At 50.1% G+C, this 17,418-nt stretch overlaps 5 protein-coding genes across 5 annotated transcripts; 4 read left to right on the top strand and 1 right to left on the bottom strand.

Annotated features, from left to right (window-relative positions):
• Positions 1–3,017: 3,017 nt before the first annotated feature.
• BROUX77_003798 (uncharacterized protein) lies at positions 3,018–5,916 on the top strand (the record flags this gene model as incomplete). The annotated part of the gene is made up of 3 exons (XM_073748490.1): positions 3,018–3,536; positions 3,600–5,499; positions 5,558–5,916. 3 exons carry the CDS (start codon positions 3,018–3,020, stop codon positions 5,914–5,916), a joined length of 2,778 nt encoding a protein of 925 aa, XP_073606223.1.
• A 357-nt stretch (positions 5,917–6,273) lies between these two features.
• Positions 6,274–7,818, top strand: BROUX77_003797 (uncharacterized protein; the record flags this gene model as incomplete). Its single annotated transcript, XM_073748487.1, has 1 exon — positions 6,274–7,818. The coding sequence occupies one exon, from the start codon at positions 6,274–6,276 to the stop codon at positions 7,816–7,818; it is 1,545 nt and encodes a 514-aa protein (XP_073606222.1).
• A 998-nt stretch (positions 7,819–8,816) lies between these two features.
• Positions 8,817–10,460, top strand: BROUX77_003796 (uncharacterized protein; the record flags this gene model as incomplete). Its single annotated transcript, XM_073748486.1, has 4 exons — positions 8,817–8,940; positions 9,055–9,677; positions 9,760–9,993; positions 10,062–10,460. The coding sequence occupies 4 exons, from the start codon at positions 8,817–8,819 to the stop codon at positions 10,458–10,460; spliced, it is 1,380 nt and encodes a 459-aa protein (XP_073606221.1).
• Positions 10,461–10,839: 379 nt separating this feature from the next.
• Positions 10,840–12,407, bottom strand: BROUX77_003795 (uncharacterized protein; the record flags this gene model as incomplete). The annotated part of the gene is made up of 4 exons (XM_073748485.1): positions 10,840–10,920; positions 10,993–12,090; positions 12,155–12,283; positions 12,369–12,407. 4 exons carry the CDS (start codon positions 12,405–12,407, stop codon positions 10,840–10,842), a joined length of 1,347 nt encoding a protein of 448 aa, XP_073606220.1.
• A 2,726-nt stretch (positions 12,408–15,133) lies between these two features.
• BROUX77_003794 (uncharacterized protein) lies at positions 15,134–17,126 on the top strand (the record flags this gene model as incomplete). Its single annotated transcript, XM_073748484.1, has 2 exons — positions 15,134–15,608; positions 15,676–17,126. The coding sequence occupies 2 exons, from the start codon at positions 15,134–15,136 to the stop codon at positions 17,124–17,126; spliced, it is 1,926 nt and encodes a 641-aa protein (XP_073606219.1).
• Between the last annotated feature and the right edge of the window lie 292 nt (positions 17,127–17,418).

Here is a 17,418-nt window from a genome sequence, read left to right as displayed (position 1 = left end):
GCGGACACAATGCCAAAGGCGAGACAGCAGAGCCAAGCCAAACACTACAAGGGACCAGCCGGCGGCAAACAGACTTTAACGAATTCGGCGGTTTAAATAAGAGAAGAAAAAAAGGCTTTTGTCGTCTGTAGACCGGGGTCGCGTGCGGTTTTCAGCTAGAAAGACAGGCCCAGCTGACTCTGGGTCTGGAAGTTGATATTGCTTTGTTCATGATCGGGTAGGCCGGGTTCAGGGGGGTTGAATCGTGTTGACCCTGGTCACGTGCCACATAGTCTACAACCCTACAAAGAAAGCTTCTTGACATGTCAAAGACTCTTGGCAAGTTGTCAATAACACTTGAATTATGTTTCGTTGTTTCCAAACCGTCACTGTCTCCGACACAGCCACAACCATAAAATGAGGTGGCCTGAAAGGTCCCTGATCGACTTGTTTGCACATCTCTCAGCCAATCTAAGCTAAACTAGCGCCTTGGACCATCAGTTTGCAGAGCCTCAGAAAAGGTTCAACAACCATGTCAAAGTCACACCAAAGTCGGGTGGTGTGACAAAGTGACCTCTAGTTCTAGTCGCTGTGAAAGTTCTTGGAGCATGTTTTCTTTCAACCCCAAAACTTTCGCATAGTGAGAACACGAAATTATCTTTGCATGGAAGTCTTTTACCGGCGATCCGTCAGACAGGCGGACGGTATTCTGCCACTGCACAGCGAGTGCGCGGTACACATACAAGAGCAAGATGAAGCTGGCGATAAAGAATGGGCCTAGTAGCCACAGCAAAGACTACAAACAACACGCGATGCTTCTGCTGGCTGATGCGGTGCGCCAAAAAAAGGAAACCCGAAGACGAAACCTGCTCCCCACCGACCGCCGTGTGGCCCGGTCGCCCAAGGCCCACGCTTTGGAAATTAGGTGGCACTTTAGGGGGGACTATTTGCAATTTGCACACAGGTGCTTTTCCCGACTTTGTTTGTCTGCTTGTACGAACGTGTATTGTCATACGGATAGGACAGGCTGGCGAGAAGCACTATTCTGTCTTTGTGTCTGGTGCCGTGAGTGCATTGCTTGTGCTTGGTAGTCGGGGTCGGCGTGTGTGTTTGTCTTGGCTAGTGACTAGGCCGATGCTGGACGGCTTTACCTGACTTGTCTCACCTTTTTTTTTCTTTTCGTGGCTGACATAGACACACCTGAAAGAAGCAAACCTTTTCTGCTGTTGCTGTAGTCAGGCCTGTTAAGCGAAGTCAACGCCAGCATGAGCTACTCCGGGCTTGCAGAGCTGACTTCTCACCGCCTCCTTGCATTAGACTGCCTCTTGGGCTTTGTTTCTTGGACATTTTCCGAGCCGCTTTTATGACACAAGTTTAATCTGGCTTTTATTCTTTTGGACCGGAGCTAAAGCTCAAACCAATGGCTTGGCTTCTAATGTTCATGCATTATGATGTTTGCCACAGTAAAAGCTCACCTACATACAAGTATGCTTGTGCAAATGTACGGAACAAAGTTTCCCGTATACCACCAGACCTATAACACCAAGTACTTTACAGGTCCTAATATCCCAATCAACTCAAGTGGGGGTAGGCTTGCCGTTGTAACCTGACACCGCAAGGTTCACTCTGTGGGGGTAGACGCAGACCATGCGGGAGATGGGACAGTGGTATTTTACACGTAGTGACTAGCTAATCTGTAGACCGCAGGCTCAGACATAACTCCGTCTTGAGCTGGTGCATGAAATCGTGGAGCCTTGAATGGAAACAACATGATTTAGCAGGGAGAAGCCAGAAACACTGGGAAAGTCGTAACTGCGAAGATTCTGCAAATGCTTGAGACCTTACAGCCGTCATTTAGTTTTCTGTACCAAGTCTGAACTGAATCCTTGGACGAGTCGTTCACAGAGTGCCATGTCTCGCTCTGGTGTTCTCTTGGGCCATGCATACATACTCTTGTCTGTCCAGTTTTCTCGGTATGTTTCCCATCCCTGTCTCTGTTTTCTTTTTTCTCTTTTTCTTTTCCTTCTTACGGCAAACCCCTGCATTTATACTTCCCTTGCCGAAGAAGCGTCAGGGGTTTTTCACATTGGAGCAAACTTTAACAAGGATTTATCACTTATTTCATGTTCTTTTTCAGCCTTTTTTTTTTTTTTTTTTTTTTTTGGTCTTTTATTAGAAATTTGAAGCCAAGCACTTCCACCATGGGCTAATGCTCAATTTTGTTCGGCTTGTTTCTAAGTCCCTGTTGTTTCTGCGCTTGACTGTTTCGCCTGCTATGTTTATCATGGATTGCTCACGATAAAATACGTGTGCGAACTGTGTTTGTGCCTGTGCTTGTGTTGTGATAGAGATCACTCGTGTTTGTGGTCAGCCGGCATGATTAGGCTGACCAGGTCGACTTGCTGATTCACATTCACTAACGGCTGGCTTGATCATTGACTGTGCAGACGTGGAAAAGGGAGCGCCGAGCGAGAGGCTGATTGTGCTTGATAAGGCCTACGTGAATGCATGTGTCTGGAGAAAACAACCTTCCCGGTGTGAATGTTGTGGGAGCTGAGGGGGGAGGGGGGCGGAAGCTGTAAGCAAGACCCATACTTGCTGGCTATCGTCTCGTATGCCAGCACGTACCCCCCCCCCCCCCCCTTCTGGTCTCTCACTTCGAGGCCTTGACAACTCCACGAGGTCATTGTGGCCATTGCTTCTAGACGTGCTGGGCTCCATACAATTTAAAGGACGTCTATCCCACTGTTATGGCTCCTTTGCTACGCTCGATTTTAGCCTTTAACCTCTGTTGTTCACGCACCAGCTTTCCTCTTGGCTCTTTGGCTCTTGCTCAGCCAGTGGACGTCTAGAATTCTCGACTATCGGAGGGACTTTCTTTCGTTTGGCCTCTTGGTATCTAGGTTTGGCTAGTAAGGTCTACTTGAGCTTAGGTATCTTTCTTTTTCTCTTTTTGCCTTGGTCCCTTATTTTATTTCTTTAATTCTCTTCCCTTGCTGTGTCTTGTCTTGGACATAGCTAATCAATCACCCGCTGCCATGGGAATCTTCAAGAAAAGTGTCTCCCAGGAAAAGAAGGATAAGAAGCAAAAGAGCCCTGAAGTGATCGTCAAGAAGCCGCAACAACAGCCCGAGGAGGACTCTGTTTCACAAGATGGAGCCCCGACGCCATCGACAGTCACCGATAAGGGCAAAGCAAAAGACATATCCATTACTACAAATGTCCCTATGTCTCTACCGGCGTCCGGCCTGGCAACCCCCCGTAGCGGCCTGGCAACTCCCCGTAGCGGAATGGCAACCCCGCGCAGTGCTGCCCGTTCAGTGAACCCGGCCCAGATGAGTTCTGTGTCACTGTCTATCGCCGACGTCAAGGCCGATATCACTGTCACCCATCTATACCAGAACCAACTGCGCATGATGTACGCGAGTGACAGTGACAGTGCCTTTGGTGAAGGTGTTGTGTTGAAGAAGGCCCGCGGCCAGTATGTGTGCCAACCGCCATCCATGGCCCAGATTCCTGGCGGCTTCTATGAGCAGATCATGGCCATGAACGTTGCTGTAGGTTTCTTATTCTCCTATCCCTAACTCATGGAATCTCACTGACTCAAACATCTGAAATAGTGCGGCATGACTGTCAACACCCGTTGGGTCCACACGCTTATGAGCGTCATCAAGCTCCGATACCAAGTTACCGACTCCATTCCCCTTCGTGATAACATGCAGCTTCAGGTCCTTGCCAACATTCAGCAGCTGCCGTACTCTCAGAAACACCACTTCGCCGCCTTCATTGTCGAGCCCCCGATGTTGGTTGTCTGGGACGATGAGCCTGATAACATCATGCGCCGCGTTCGCCAGATCGAAAACGACATCATGTCTCTGATGTGGAAGGATACTGAGGTCGATGAAGAGGAAGCCTCGATGGATGAAAATGAACTGGATCTTGAATCGGCGGGCCCCGAAAAGCGTACCATTCCGCTGGTGCGCGCCTGCATTGTTTCCCTCTCTCTGTGTCTCGCCATAGTTTGTATGGCTTTCGGTTGGAGAAAGTTAGGACTACAGATCATGTTGGACGGAGACTACACTCGACTAGCACTACTTGTCGTCTGCCCTGCCCAATTCTTCATCAGCATGTTCTTCTTCCTAGCTATTGTCGGCAATATCTTCCAGCTCATTGGTCCTATTGGCACCATCAACCAGAACTCCAAGTTCTACTCAAGCAAGCCTCCGGTGCGCCTTAACCGCTTCACCTCTACCCTTCCCCACGTCACCATTCAGATGCCTGTGTACAAGGAGGGCCTGGCTGCTGTCATAAAGCCTACTGTCTTGTCTTTAAAGGCGGCCATCTCCAGCTATGAAATGCAGGGCGGCACCGCCAATATCTTTATCAACGATGATGGCATGCAGCTGATCAATGCCGACCAAGCCAGTGCGCGCCAGGAGTTTTATGAGGAACATGATATCGGTTGGGTTGCCCGTCCCAAGCACAACCCCAAGCCGGCTGAAAATGAGAAAATGTTTATCCGCAAGGGAAAGTTCAAGAAGGCCTCTAACATGAACTACGCTTTGAGCACGAGTAATGCCGTCGAGGCAAAGCTTACTGAAGTCCAGCGTCATGACAAGTGGTCCCAGAAGGACGAGGAGGCTGCTTACATGCACGCTCTGGATGAAGTCATTGCCGAGAGCAACGGCGAGACCTGGGCTGCTGGTGACATCCGTATCGGTGATTACATTCTGATCATTGACTCTGATACTCGTGTTCCCAAGGACTGCCTGCTAGACAGTGTTAGCGAGATGGAAGAGTCACCCGAGGTCGCCATCATCCAGCACAGCTCCGGTGTCATGGTTGTTTCCGATTCCTTCTTCGAGTACGCTGTTACCTGGTTCACCAACATGATTTACACCGCCATCACCACCTCGGTATCTGGCGGAGACATCTGTCCCTTTGTCGGCCACAATGCCTTCCTTCGCTGGTCAGCCATCCAAGATGCTGTTGCATACGTTGACGAGGACGATGGCCGCGAGAAGTACTGGTCTGAGTCGCATGTGTCTGAGGACTTTGACATGGCCATCCGTCTCCAGTCGGCTGGCTACATCTTACGCTTTGCAACGTACTCTAACAACCAGTTCCAGGAGGGTGTGTCGCTGACAGTCTACGACGAGCTTGCACGTTGGGAAAAGTATGCTTATGGCTGTAACGAACTGCTGTTCCATCCCCTGCACCAGTGGTGGTACAAGGGCCCCTTTGCACCCATGTTCATGCGCTTCCTCTTCTCCAACGTTTACTTGTACCAGAAAATCGGTATCATGGCTTACATTGGCACCTACTATGCCATTGGCGCGTCCTGGATTCTGTCTCTGATGAACTTCTTCCTGACCGGTTGGTTTTTCGGCCACCTGGACAAGTTCTACCTTGATTCCTTTGCCATCTACCTGTCCATAATTGTTGTGTTCCCGGCCCTCGGCAACCTGTCCCTGGCCTTCCTGCGTTACCGCATTGGCGAGAACTCGCTTCTCAAAGCCTGTAAGTTTTCTCTCCCTTTACCCTGTTCCATATTATCAGCCGCTAACGTCTTGTTCAGTTTGGGAAAACCTCAAGTGGATGCCCATCTTTACCATATTCCTGGGCGGAATCTCGCTCCACGTCTCCAAGGCCATCATGTGCCACTTTCTGTACATTGATATCCAGTGGGGTGCTACCAGCAAGGAGGTTGAGAACGTCAACTTCCTGCAGGAGGTCCCGCGTATTCTCAGGCACTTTGCCGGCACCTTTTTGCTCTGCATTGTCTGCACGGGTCTGATTATCGCCGCCTACTTTTACTTCCCTGAGTTCTGGCAGATCCGCACCTTTGCCAGTATCTACCCGCTGGCTGCCGTGATTGTCAGCCATTTCTGCTTACCAGTCCTGCTGAACCCAGCGCTGATGAAGTTTACTTTCTAAGTTGGCTGTGCTTCATTTTCTTTGTTTTTAGCGCGCTATCTTTTTTCCATGTGGAAATACTTTTTGTTAAAAATCTCTTTACTGTTAATGTTTATTTAAGTCACATAGAACGTCTTTGGGTGGAAAGTTCTACATTGAAAATCTCCGATTTAGCTTGCATCGTGATGATCACGTGACGTAAATGTTTATGCAAACCCGGTGTTTATGCAATGCAGCCACGACGTCATCTCTGTTGTGGCCTATAGTTGCATTACAAAGTCACCTCGACAACTGATGCCCCTTGCGCTCCGAACTCCGACTCTTGGCGTTTTCCAATCTCTTCTGTCCTGTTCTTTTTCCTTTTGCATACCTTGAGTGATGGAAGCCAACAACAGCACGGACGCCAAACAAGCGCTCATATCCGAGCTTTATGCCCTGCGTAATGCAGTTGAAGCTGGCCGCGCCACCGGCGATACGCGGCCGGTCCAGAATCTTCTCCCTGGCCTATCTACGTTTATCTCCAAGGCTGAGAACGCAGCAGAGGATCTTGTGTTCAATATGGGCCTGATATGGGCCAGTGTCAAGAAAAGCCACGATCTGGCAGGACTCAAGCAGACCTTCATGGCCACTAGCCCAGCCGACATTCGGACTTCTCTCCGCGCCAGAGGTCTCAGTGGAAACGAGCTAGTACAACAGACAGAGCTAGAAATAGACAAGAAGAAAGTGGTCGTTGATGCTGTTGTTTCCAAAGGCATGGAATGGATTAAGCTCATAAACTTCAACGAGAAACGATTGCTCTTTGAAATGGCGGCCAGCGGCTGGGACTTTGATAGCGACAGCGAGAGTGGCAGCGAAGACGAAGTTTGGCTTGACGCCAATAATCAAATGCCTCAACAAGCCATCCAAAATGACACCGATGGTGATCTTTTGGTTGTCAAGCAGGCAAAAGCCTTGGCGCGGGCTGCAAAGTCAAACCCATGCTGCTACCAAACCCCAATTGTCCGATTGGTTTTACCACGTATCTCAGGAGGAAAGATCAAGGAAATCGACAAGGTGCTTAACATGGCTCGCAGTGTTGCTCCAAACATAGTTGTGGAAACTGCAGAGGGTGATTTTGTCGCTGGCAAAGCTCTCCCTTTTGACGCCATTCTTTCTCGTCTTGTCATTGACAAGTCCGAGGAGTTAACTCCTGTGATCAACCTGGATACATCTATATTGGTCGCTTTAGTGTCTGACATCACTCACACTTCCGTCGTTGATCAGTCTTGGTACTCCAAGGCAACAACGCAGCAAATCATTGACGAGAAAAAGAATCCAGGTGTCATGGTGCGGGCGCTTTATCCAGCCCTCCAAGGCCGAGAGCTGGTGTGTACTCAGGCTGTCGCCAACCACATGTGTGCACAGATGAAAATTATGGGTACCCCGACGCAACAGGCACGACTTGATGCGTTGTTTGCGGGCCCGGGTAGCTCCGGTCTTGATCCGAACCCGACAGAGAGACTTGCCACGTTCCGAGCCCTGAGCAATCATGCAGTTCCAGACGACCTGCGTCTTCCAATTCAATTGGCCACTTTTGACATTGAGCAAGCATTTGACACCGGGCTCATCCCGGAGGCTGCTAGAAGCGTTATTGCAGAGCTGCGCGACATTACATGCTCGACATTTACCTATGGATGGGTCTCAAGGGTTACCACCGTCAGTTGCAACAAGCAATTGACTGGCATTGTGAATCGTGTAGTTCAACAATACAACATCGGGAGTGGACCGACCATTTGGGTTTGTCCGGTTGTTCGTAGCTTGGCGCCAAACGGGAATCATTACCGGGCGGAGAAGAGGTCTGGTCTGCGCAAAGCCCGCGAGGATAAGGAGCGGAGGTTACAGGAAGAACAGGTCTTGAATGGTGATGTTACAACCTGCGAGTGATTATGAAAAGAAAATACCCCCACTAGACCTTTTGCCCTCCTACAAAGACAAATAAACAGAGAATCAAATTTCCGAGCAAAATGACAAACAATAAGACATGCATTTCTTTATTCTTCATAGCCTTCAACGTCACAAACTTGAACCAAAATATTTGGCCTTGTCGTGTGAACTATTGACTAACTAGTTAGTTGGTCAAGTAAGCCCCACTGTGGACTTGACTTTGTGTAACCCAACCTATAAGTCCTTAGTACACACATACATACATATTATCTTGTCTTGTCTTGTCTTGGATTATACTGACCAAATTGAGATGACTATCTTCAAGCTCTAGATCCTCATATAGCTATCTCTTTGTGGCTGTGGTCTATGTATCGTGCCTCTTTTGAGCACAGTATATAGGCCATTAGGATTGGTTCGGGTCATGAAACCCAATAGTTCTGGCCTGTTTCGTATAAGACTTTAGGAATGAACACCGCATCTAAAAGCTCGTTTATGTGCCCTCTTTTGTGGGGTTCAAAATTCTACAAATTGTGAAAGTCATAGATGAGTGCGGTTCGAGGATTGTGAGATCGGATCACAAGGACCCACTTTAATTACCGCGACTCGGGGCTGAGTCCGGGCGGTTTTGATGGTGTCTTTGAGGCAAAAGAACCATTCCAGCTGAATGAAAGTAAAATGGAGAAAGACTTAGTACATGCATGTAGATTTCCGTCGAAGGTGATGTCCCATAGGAAGTGTGGCTCATTAGTTAGGGACTGAGAGATACCAAGTACGTCCGTGTTGGTAGATAGGGTTATGACATATTTAGGGTACATGTGAAGATGAAATTTTTGTCCAACTTCACAGGACCATCAGAACGAAATCTAGTCAAGCAGAGAGCGAGGATATATTGAGTTGCAATTCCCCTGTGAAGTTGACCCATGAAAAATACAGTCTAGCCGCCATCTTACTATCTCATTTTATCCCATCATCACCGCAAACTCTTTCGCTTCTTCAGGATGGCAGACTTCAACGAACGGTCTGCTGCTTTTATGCAGTGGTTTACTTCATTTCCCGGCGCCGAAATACACCCGGCTGTCACCTTCAAGGATCTGCGTGACAAGGGCGCCGGCCGTGGTCTGGGTGAGTGACAAGAAACGCGCAGAGCTTTTCTTTCCCGTCTGCTGCATATATGAACCTAGATAAAGACATGGATGAAGTAGAGGGCTTGGACTGACAAACTGGCTCTGTACACAGTTGCCGCAACTGATATACCCGCGGAGACTATGCTCTTCACTATTCCGCGGCCGGCCATCATGAGCGTTGCTACCTCGTCGTTGCTCGAGCGGGCACCCGAGCTTTTCGTCGATGAAGAAGACGTAGAGATGGGCGACGACGACGAGGAGATGGAGAGTAACGGGTCAGACCCGTGGTCATCGCTGATTCTGGTAATGATTTATGAGTACCTACGCGGTGCCGCGTCTCCATGGGCCCAGTACTTTACCGTCATGCCGACGCAGTTTGACACGCCCATGTTCTGGAACAGCGAGGAGCTGAAAGAGCTCCAGACCAGTCCGCTGCTGTCACGCATCGGCAAGGATGAGGCCGAGGCAATGTTCCACCGCAAGATCATCCCCGCAATTAATGCGCACAAGGACGTGTTTTATCCCACTGGTACCCCGGAGCTTACCGAGCAGCAGATAATCGACTTGGCCCACCGCGTGGGCAGCACTATCATGGCTTACGCCTTTGATCTAGAGGGAGATGGCGACGAGGATGAGAATATGGAAGAAGATGGATGGGTTGAGGACCACGATGGCAAGACCATGTTGGGCATGGTGCCCATGGCAGACATGATGAACGCCGACGCAGAGTTCAATGTAAGCCTCGTCCCACTACGCCATAATTCGTCTAGATAGAGTATCGGCGAAACTTTACTAACTGCACTTGGTTAAAACATAGGCTCATGTAAACCACGCCGAAGATGCACTCACAGTGTTCTCGCTGCGTCCCATTGCTGCCGGCGAGGAGATCCTCAACTACTATGGCCCTCATCCCAACTCAGAGCTTTTGCGGAAGTATGGATACGTCTCTGACCGCCATAGCCGTTACGATGTGGTTGAGGTCCCATTTTCCCTAGTGCGAAAGCAGGTCCAGGCCTACCTGGAGCTGTCTGACCAGTTCTGGGAGAAGGCTGTAAGTTTGACATGATTCACATGACAAGTATGGTTCTTTCATGCCGTCTTGCTAACTCCACTGTACAGAATAACTTCCTGGATGAGGACGAGATTGAGGAGTCTGTCGTGTTAGAACGCAACTCTGGAGACCCTGGCCCGGACGGTCTCTTCCAGGGAGCCGCAACCATGGACAACACGCTGGATGAGCTCGCCAACCAGGTGAACCTAGTTCTTAAGGCACTGCGTAAGGTCTCCTCGTCTGTCGTCCCTGATAAGCGCAAGAGAGAAGAGATTTGTGTAGAGATGATGCGCCGTATTCTCCTTGGCCTCCTGGCCGAGTATCCTACTTCTCTGGCTCAGGATAAGGCCCTTCTGGCTGACGCCAATTTAACGGGAAGACTGCGCATGGCTGTTTATGTGCGGGCTGGCGAGAAGGAGCTTCTGCATGCTATTTTAGCAAGCCAGGGATGGAGCGGTGAGTTGTAAAGGCAAAACTGCTCAGATGGAATTCGCGTTCATGAAAAGAAAAGGGGTTGGTACGGGGACAGACAGAGTAACATATAGACAAAAATATCGGGGGGACAGAAGGTAAAGGCAAAATGCATTATTATATGAAATGCAATTAATCACATCTAACATGCAAAACAGAAAATCAACAGGGTGTGATTAAATCTAGTTGGAACCATCACCAGGATGTAGCCTAGATTCAGTGTCGAGTCTGATATTACTGAGGAGGGAGACAAGAGCTGCTGATACGGCAATCTTTCGTGTCTTGAGGCTCAAAATTGGTAAAATATGGCTTATGTACTGCATCTTTGGTGCTTGCAAGTTCAGGCCTGTCTATAGGTTTGCACGGTTTTTCCCATTACACAGCATCAGGTAACCGGACGGCGATATCGCCCGATTGTGTAATGTAGCGGACCCACGGCAAGGAGGGGTATTGTAGCTAGACGGCATGTTAGTGATTGATGTAAGAAAAAGTGAAGCGTTGAAAATAGCATAGTTTGTTGTTACTTACCTTGGGTTCTGTGATCTTCAAGTACCGTACTTGGATTCCACTTGTTGTGAAGTACGGAATCTCGAACTTGACTTGAATTGGTCTCTTGGCGCCCTTTCCGGGGCCACCGACACCTCCCATACTTCCACCAAAACCGCCCGTCATGCCACCACCATGTTCGTCATCACCACGGACAGAAGGAAGGCCAAGCTCTGCGCGCATGAGGAACTCCTTGCTGCCGCCAAACTGCTTAATCTTCCATACAATTGCGCTCTGTTCGGGAGCGTAGTGGACAGAGCCGATGTTTGTGCGGAAGCGCGGGGAATCGGCGTCATCGGGAACTGGCACAATGATCTCGACGTTGTTGGCAGTGCTGCGGCGTTTGAACTGCGCCTTGGCTTTGAGCATGTATTCAATGCGGGATCCGGAATGTGACTCGACAACACACTCGACCCAGATCAGAGGCTTAACCTGTGTATTTAAGCGATAGCTCATGAGTTCAAACTCGCCGTCCGGTGGGATGAAGGAGATGGTGCGGTCGTTCTCAAAGCGCGAAAGTCGCACGCACTGGTGAAACTTGACATCCTCCATCTCGATGGCCTTGCCTCGAGTAGTGCGACCCGTCGTTTCAAACATGACTTTGTCGTTGAGACCTAGACGGAGCTCGGGCATACCACTAAGGTAGCATTTCATCTTGATGGCACCGAGAATTTCAGACCGTAGCACATCTCCACGAGCAGATACTAGGAGATTTAGACTCTCAACAACATCCAAAAAGACTTCGTTCTTGCGATAACGGATTCCTTCGGATCTCCATGAGACGGCATTGGTGACGGCAATGGGTGGGCGTGCTTGCACTTCGAGCTTGTGTGACTCCTGGGTAATGTACTCCTGTAGAATTTTGGTCTCGGTGGTTTGTGGGTAACCAAAATCCATCATCTCATCCAGAAGTTCGTAGATGACAACAAAGTTGTCGCGAATGGACTCTTCTTCCAACGCTTTGAAGTACTCGGTGAAGACTTCTACTATTTTGTGCAAGAAGAGAAGGATCTCAGCAGCATTGGTGTTTCGTTTCGTAAGGGCGAGGATGTAAAGATTATTGTGGCGGATGTAAAGATACTGGCACGGCCGGCGAGTTAGAGAGTGCGTGGGGGACTTCGGGGGTCAGGAGAAGAGAACACACGTTGATACCCTCATGCGAGAAGCACGGCGGGACAGCCGACGATTCTTCTTCAGCTTCGCTCAAAAGAATGGGGAAGGTCTCGACAGCTGACATGGGGATATCTCCCCTATAGTTGCGGGCTAAAAGGGTCTACCGAAGAGGGGAAATATGTCAGTACGGAAGCTTGGACGAGAGAGAGCCGTTGTCAAGGCGGAGAGCGCCGAGTTGATCGTACCTTGCCCTTGAGGTCAAGGAAGAAAAGGGCGGAGGCCATTGTTAAGTTTGCAGAGTAGCCTGGTTAATCTGAAGGGGTGTTCGGTGAGAACCAGCCAAAAAAAACAATAAGTGAGGTCACGATAGGGACAAGCCGAGATGCGACAGCTGGCACGAGCGCCAAGGATTCTCCAGAGTAGCTAGTTGGTAGAAATAAACAGTTGAAGGCGGAGAAGAAGACCAGGAGGCAGTTCAATTAACACGGCAGCATAGTTAATGTGTGATTTTTGTTTTTGAGGAATTTGGCGATGGTGTCCGGTTGGCGGGCAGGGAAGGCTGAGGAACAAAGGAGGCCGATGTCTCGATTTGCGGCTTTCGTTGTCATTGAGCTGTCGACTGGGAACTGGAGGTGTCTGGGCGGGACCAAGGAGGCTAAGGCCTCACTTGCAGCCAGCAGACAGACAGTGGACGCCACATGAGGCTTGAGATTTGTCATTGATGCGCCACAGGGGGGCTGCCCCCACTGCCGGCCGGCTTGGATGGGTGTTTCAACCCTGTCCCTGAAGGGTCACATGACTCTCTTATTGGGTGGGGCGGCCATTGAGTGGAGCCCATTGAGTGGAGACTGTGAAAACCTTTATAAACTTCGAAATCTGCGCTCTCTTCTTACAATTCTTCTTTCCTTTCTTCTTCAGTACCATCGCGTCTTTCAGACAGTGCATCTCTTCATATCCTCACACCAATGCCCGAACATTCTGTTCGGAGTGTTACTCTGAGCTGTTGACGTAGAAGCGATATTTGACGCGTAGACCAACAGCCTAGCTAGCTATCCCATAAGAACTGCCTACGTATTTTTTCCTGATTCGACTGGTTTTGGCCTTAGAATCAGGTTCGTTGCCAGGGCGGTGTCAGAGGGAGCGTACATTTTATCATCCATCACCATGATCCATGACCTGATGTCTAAGAAGCACTTGTTGTGCTGGCTGTGTTTTCGGGGGCAGGGACTTAATTTTGGACATCACATGAAGCAATCCATCCCCCTCGCTTGGAATAGAGGGGTCGTCGCCACCTTGTGATCTATCTGCCTGTGTTTCAACGAATGTCGAGTGACAAGGCGTCAGATGGTTCTCTATGATAAGGTTGGCGTGTCAGCTTACAGAAAGGACAACCATAGAACCAGCCAAATGGGCACAAGTCCAGGTGCAAGCAAGTAGCGCAAGTGCGGGCCTGGATTATGTTGATAAATCCGACCGCCACGCGGCAACGGAGCTTTTGTTTTTGTTTGAGGTCCTGAAGCCAAATGCGGACTTGGCTTTGAGCCGAGTGAGGGGCATGGTTGGAGATGCTTGTGGTACAGAGCGTGATGGATAGGCTGCTGCTGCCAAGGCCCGAGTGAAAGACTTGACACGAAGTATAGTACAAAAGGCTGGGGTAAAAGGCGCATAGTTAGCTAGTCACAGGCACGGCACAGGGCACAGGGGCACTGATCAGCCAGTTTCTTGCAGCATCTTCAGCGCCTGTTTGGCGGCTGGCAACTGGCAACGACCAACTAACCCTTGCCTCCAAAAACTGGCCAACAAAAAAGCATGTGATTCCACCTCCACCTCCACCTCTTCACATGTCTGACACGTGCAAACGAGGCCGTCTTTTTTTTCCCAACAATTTTTTTTCTTGTGTCTTGGAGCCGGAAATGTCAGCAGCTCAGAGGCGCTAGGGAACCGGCGCTTTTATAGTTGTCCTTAGGCCCTCTAGCGCCTGTAATATGTAGTCATGGTGCCGGCGCCGTGGTTAATTTTCTGCTGAGTTTGCGTGTGTCATCTCCGTCATCTCAAAGCAATATAACTAATAGCATCGTTGTTTTTTCTCGCCTTTGTTAGCATCCTGCACAAGCCAGACATACAAAGCCTCTTTTATCATATTCACATCAGTAACTATCGGTGATCGAAACTTCTCGCTGCCAGTCGCTGGAACAGCCACCCCTGCACCAGAATCTTGGTCTCTTGGAACAGCCGTAGAGGGCAGAGGGCAGAGAACACCAGCACAGGGCACAGGGCATAGGGCACAAACCAGACGCAACGCTAAAGCACCAGGTCGACCCAAAAGAGCAAAGAAAACGCATCTCGTGCTTGCGGGAGTCCATGCGCCCCCTGCTCTTATCACCAAGTACAAGTATACTTGTGCTGCTATGCTGGGTTTCACTGCCAGCCTGCCATCATCGCTTGCTCCTCCCACATCCCATCGATATTCCATCCTCTACATCCCATCCATCGTCCACCTTGGCCTGGCTGCCGTCTGAACCTATTCTTTGCATCTGCACCTGAAATTGTGCCTGAGCTTGAGCTTGTTCCCTGCTTGGCGCTGCTGTTGAATTTTTTTTTAAATTTTTTTTTCGTGTTTGCCGTTCCCTTTGATTTGTTCTGTTCCTACACTGGTTGACGTCTGCCTGCTTTCATGTGCCTCCTTGTATACAAGGACATCCCGTCGGCCCTTCATCCTCGTGCTTGCGAATCAGGCCCTGCTTGTGTGTCTTTGTTCTTGTCTTGTGCTACTCCTTCAACCTCCAACCACGGTATCCCGAATTCTTTTGCTTGTATATTACTACGATCTGGCCCTATCCTGCTCTTTGCCTGCCAGCGCTACTCTTCCGTAGACGACTGGAAGGGTGATCTGTTAAACCCCGACTCACCTTTACAGCACATGGCCCCCAAACATTGCCCGGAACCCTACCTGGAGGCTTTCATCTAGTCGCTACTATTCACCACACCCACAACCTACAAAAAGGCCACCATGGGACTGGACGGCCAGCCCCCCCGCGCCAGTGCGGCTCCCAGTATAGTCGACAGCTTTCCCGAGTCCGCAGCGCCATCGCAGTTCCGCTCCAATGACGTGCAGCTGCCGCGCATCAAGGAACTCGACCCGACTATGAACCCGTCGCTTCCCTTAATGCCCTCCTCCATTCAACGCCAGGGGAGCTGCACCTCTCTACCCTCACTTGCACAACTTGCGGCTTCTATACCAGCTTCGGGACCCGCGCAACCTACGACACAGCCATCCCCGCACCGCCAGCCACATCATGTCCCTTCCTTTCCCGAACTTGGAGGTGTTTCCACAGCCTCATCGCTCAGCTATCACCAGACTCCGATGGACTCCGAAATGTCAGGAATGGGCTCACCAGACTACATGCGGGCTTCGAGAGCCAGCAGCTTCCACGAAGATAATGACTTGCGACTAGTTGCCCAAGCTTTGGCAGAAATGAAGACTGGTATGTGTGTCCCCTACTGATACTAGGCATCTTCAACACCAGCAACTAACAACAATGGCTCTTGTAGGCGCAGCCTCAACTCAGCACAGCCCCCAGATGGCTCACTCGACTCTGATCAACGGCAAACCACCTCGACAACCGTTACTTTCCATGATTACAAACTCACATCCCCTGCTGGCTACCACCATTGGTGGGGCGACACAAGCTTACAACAATTCTAAAAACTTCTCTCCTCGCTTTAAGTCTGGCGCCGAGTATGTCGAGAGCTACCTAAATCCCATTGCGAACACGGTTGGTAATGTCAGCCGTGTTACTGGTGTTGAAGGCGGAGTTCGTTGGATCTTGGGTGGCCGAAGGCCAAGACAAGCTCCCGTCGAGGTAGAGCCCCAACAACAATCGAGATCCTCTAAGCGGCGAAAAGTAAATGAGGGTGCAAGTGTACCGGCTAGTGAGGATGGTGATGGCCACATGCGCAGACTATCTGTTGCTAGCTCTGCTACAATGTCTAGCTTGCCTCCGTATAGCGACGACATGGGTGTGCCCGATTACGTTTCTTCTTCCGGCACTCCTATTGGCCCCGATGGGCCTCAGACACACCCCCGTGACCGTCCAAATAACGTGGGCTGGAGGTTTATACGTTCAACAACGGGCCTTGGAGCTGCCATGAATGAGCAGAGCCTTCGCAGTCTCAAGTATTGTCTAGCATTGCTGCGAACTGCCAATAAAAATATCGACAACAACATCAGTATGTTGAAGAATCTAGTTGAGGAATATGACCGCGCCGAGGCTCGCGAACGCGAAGCTTCCCGGGGAGCTGCTGAAGTCGAAGGAGACGAAGGCGAGCGAAGCAGTATCTCTGGCGACGACCTCGACATCCAATCGAGAGAACCGAAAACCGAATCAGACCAAGAAGCCCAAGGCAACAGTGACACCAACAGCAGTGAGCCTAGTCACATCACTCGCGAGTCTGACGGAGCCGCTCACAAAACACCCGGTCCCCGATCTCGCCGAGAAGTTGGCGAACGCATTACCAAACTCAAGTCTGATGTCGTCCATGTACTCCAGGATACTGTTAAAACTATATCCATGTACGCTGGAGCCTCTCTACCACAACCCGCCCGCCAGTTTGTCCGCCGCAGCCTCATGAGTCTTCCCATGCGCTCTGCTGGCGCCGCCAAGGCCCAGGCATGGGAGCAGCAAGCTGCGTTAGATCGCGGCGAGCAGCCAAACCACCGCACAACCACCCGCCGTAATGCGCAAACTGCCTTGCTGGTCGCTCGAGAAGGCTTGCAAGTTATTCTGCAGGTTAGCAATGTGCTCGACGGCACCATTGGAAGCGCTGAGCAGTGGTGCGAGAGACTTGGACGCAGGCCCACAGATATACGGACTCCCTCGGCTGAAAATTCAGTGTCAGATGATACAGAGAGTATTGGACCCGGAGTCAACAGTGATTCTACAATGGAAGACGCGGAAGAGCCGTCTCCTCATACACACGAAAAACGGCCTCTTGAGGCTTGAATCTCAATTCTCGTCCTGAATATAGTTACTGGTATTTCCATGTTACCGAGCGTTTTTGTTCGCCCAACCTTGCCATCCCCTTGCCTCTCTCTTTGCTTCTACTCTATTTGTTGGTACATATCTGAGTTACTTGTGCTACCTTTTTTTTATGTATTTATCTATTTAGGTTTCGAACTCAACTTGTGAACTTGAATTAGTTGTGGGAAATCTCGAGGATTATAACTTCGCGTAGTAAGGCTCTTTGTTGGTGGATGATGCGGTAAATCCCAAAATGAACATATCCTCCAGCAGC

The sequence above is a fragment of the Berkeleyomyces rouxiae genome (assembly GCF_048999995.1).
Source record: "Berkeleyomyces rouxiae strain 22BRR77 chromosome Unknown BrBRR77_ptg000003l, whole genome shotgun sequence".
NCBI classification, from domain to species: domain Eukaryota; kingdom Fungi; phylum Ascomycota; class Sordariomycetes; order Microascales; family Ceratocystidaceae; genus Berkeleyomyces; species Berkeleyomyces rouxiae.
Note: the sequence above shows the minus strand (reverse complement) of the source record. Positions and strands in the feature narration are given on the sequence as shown.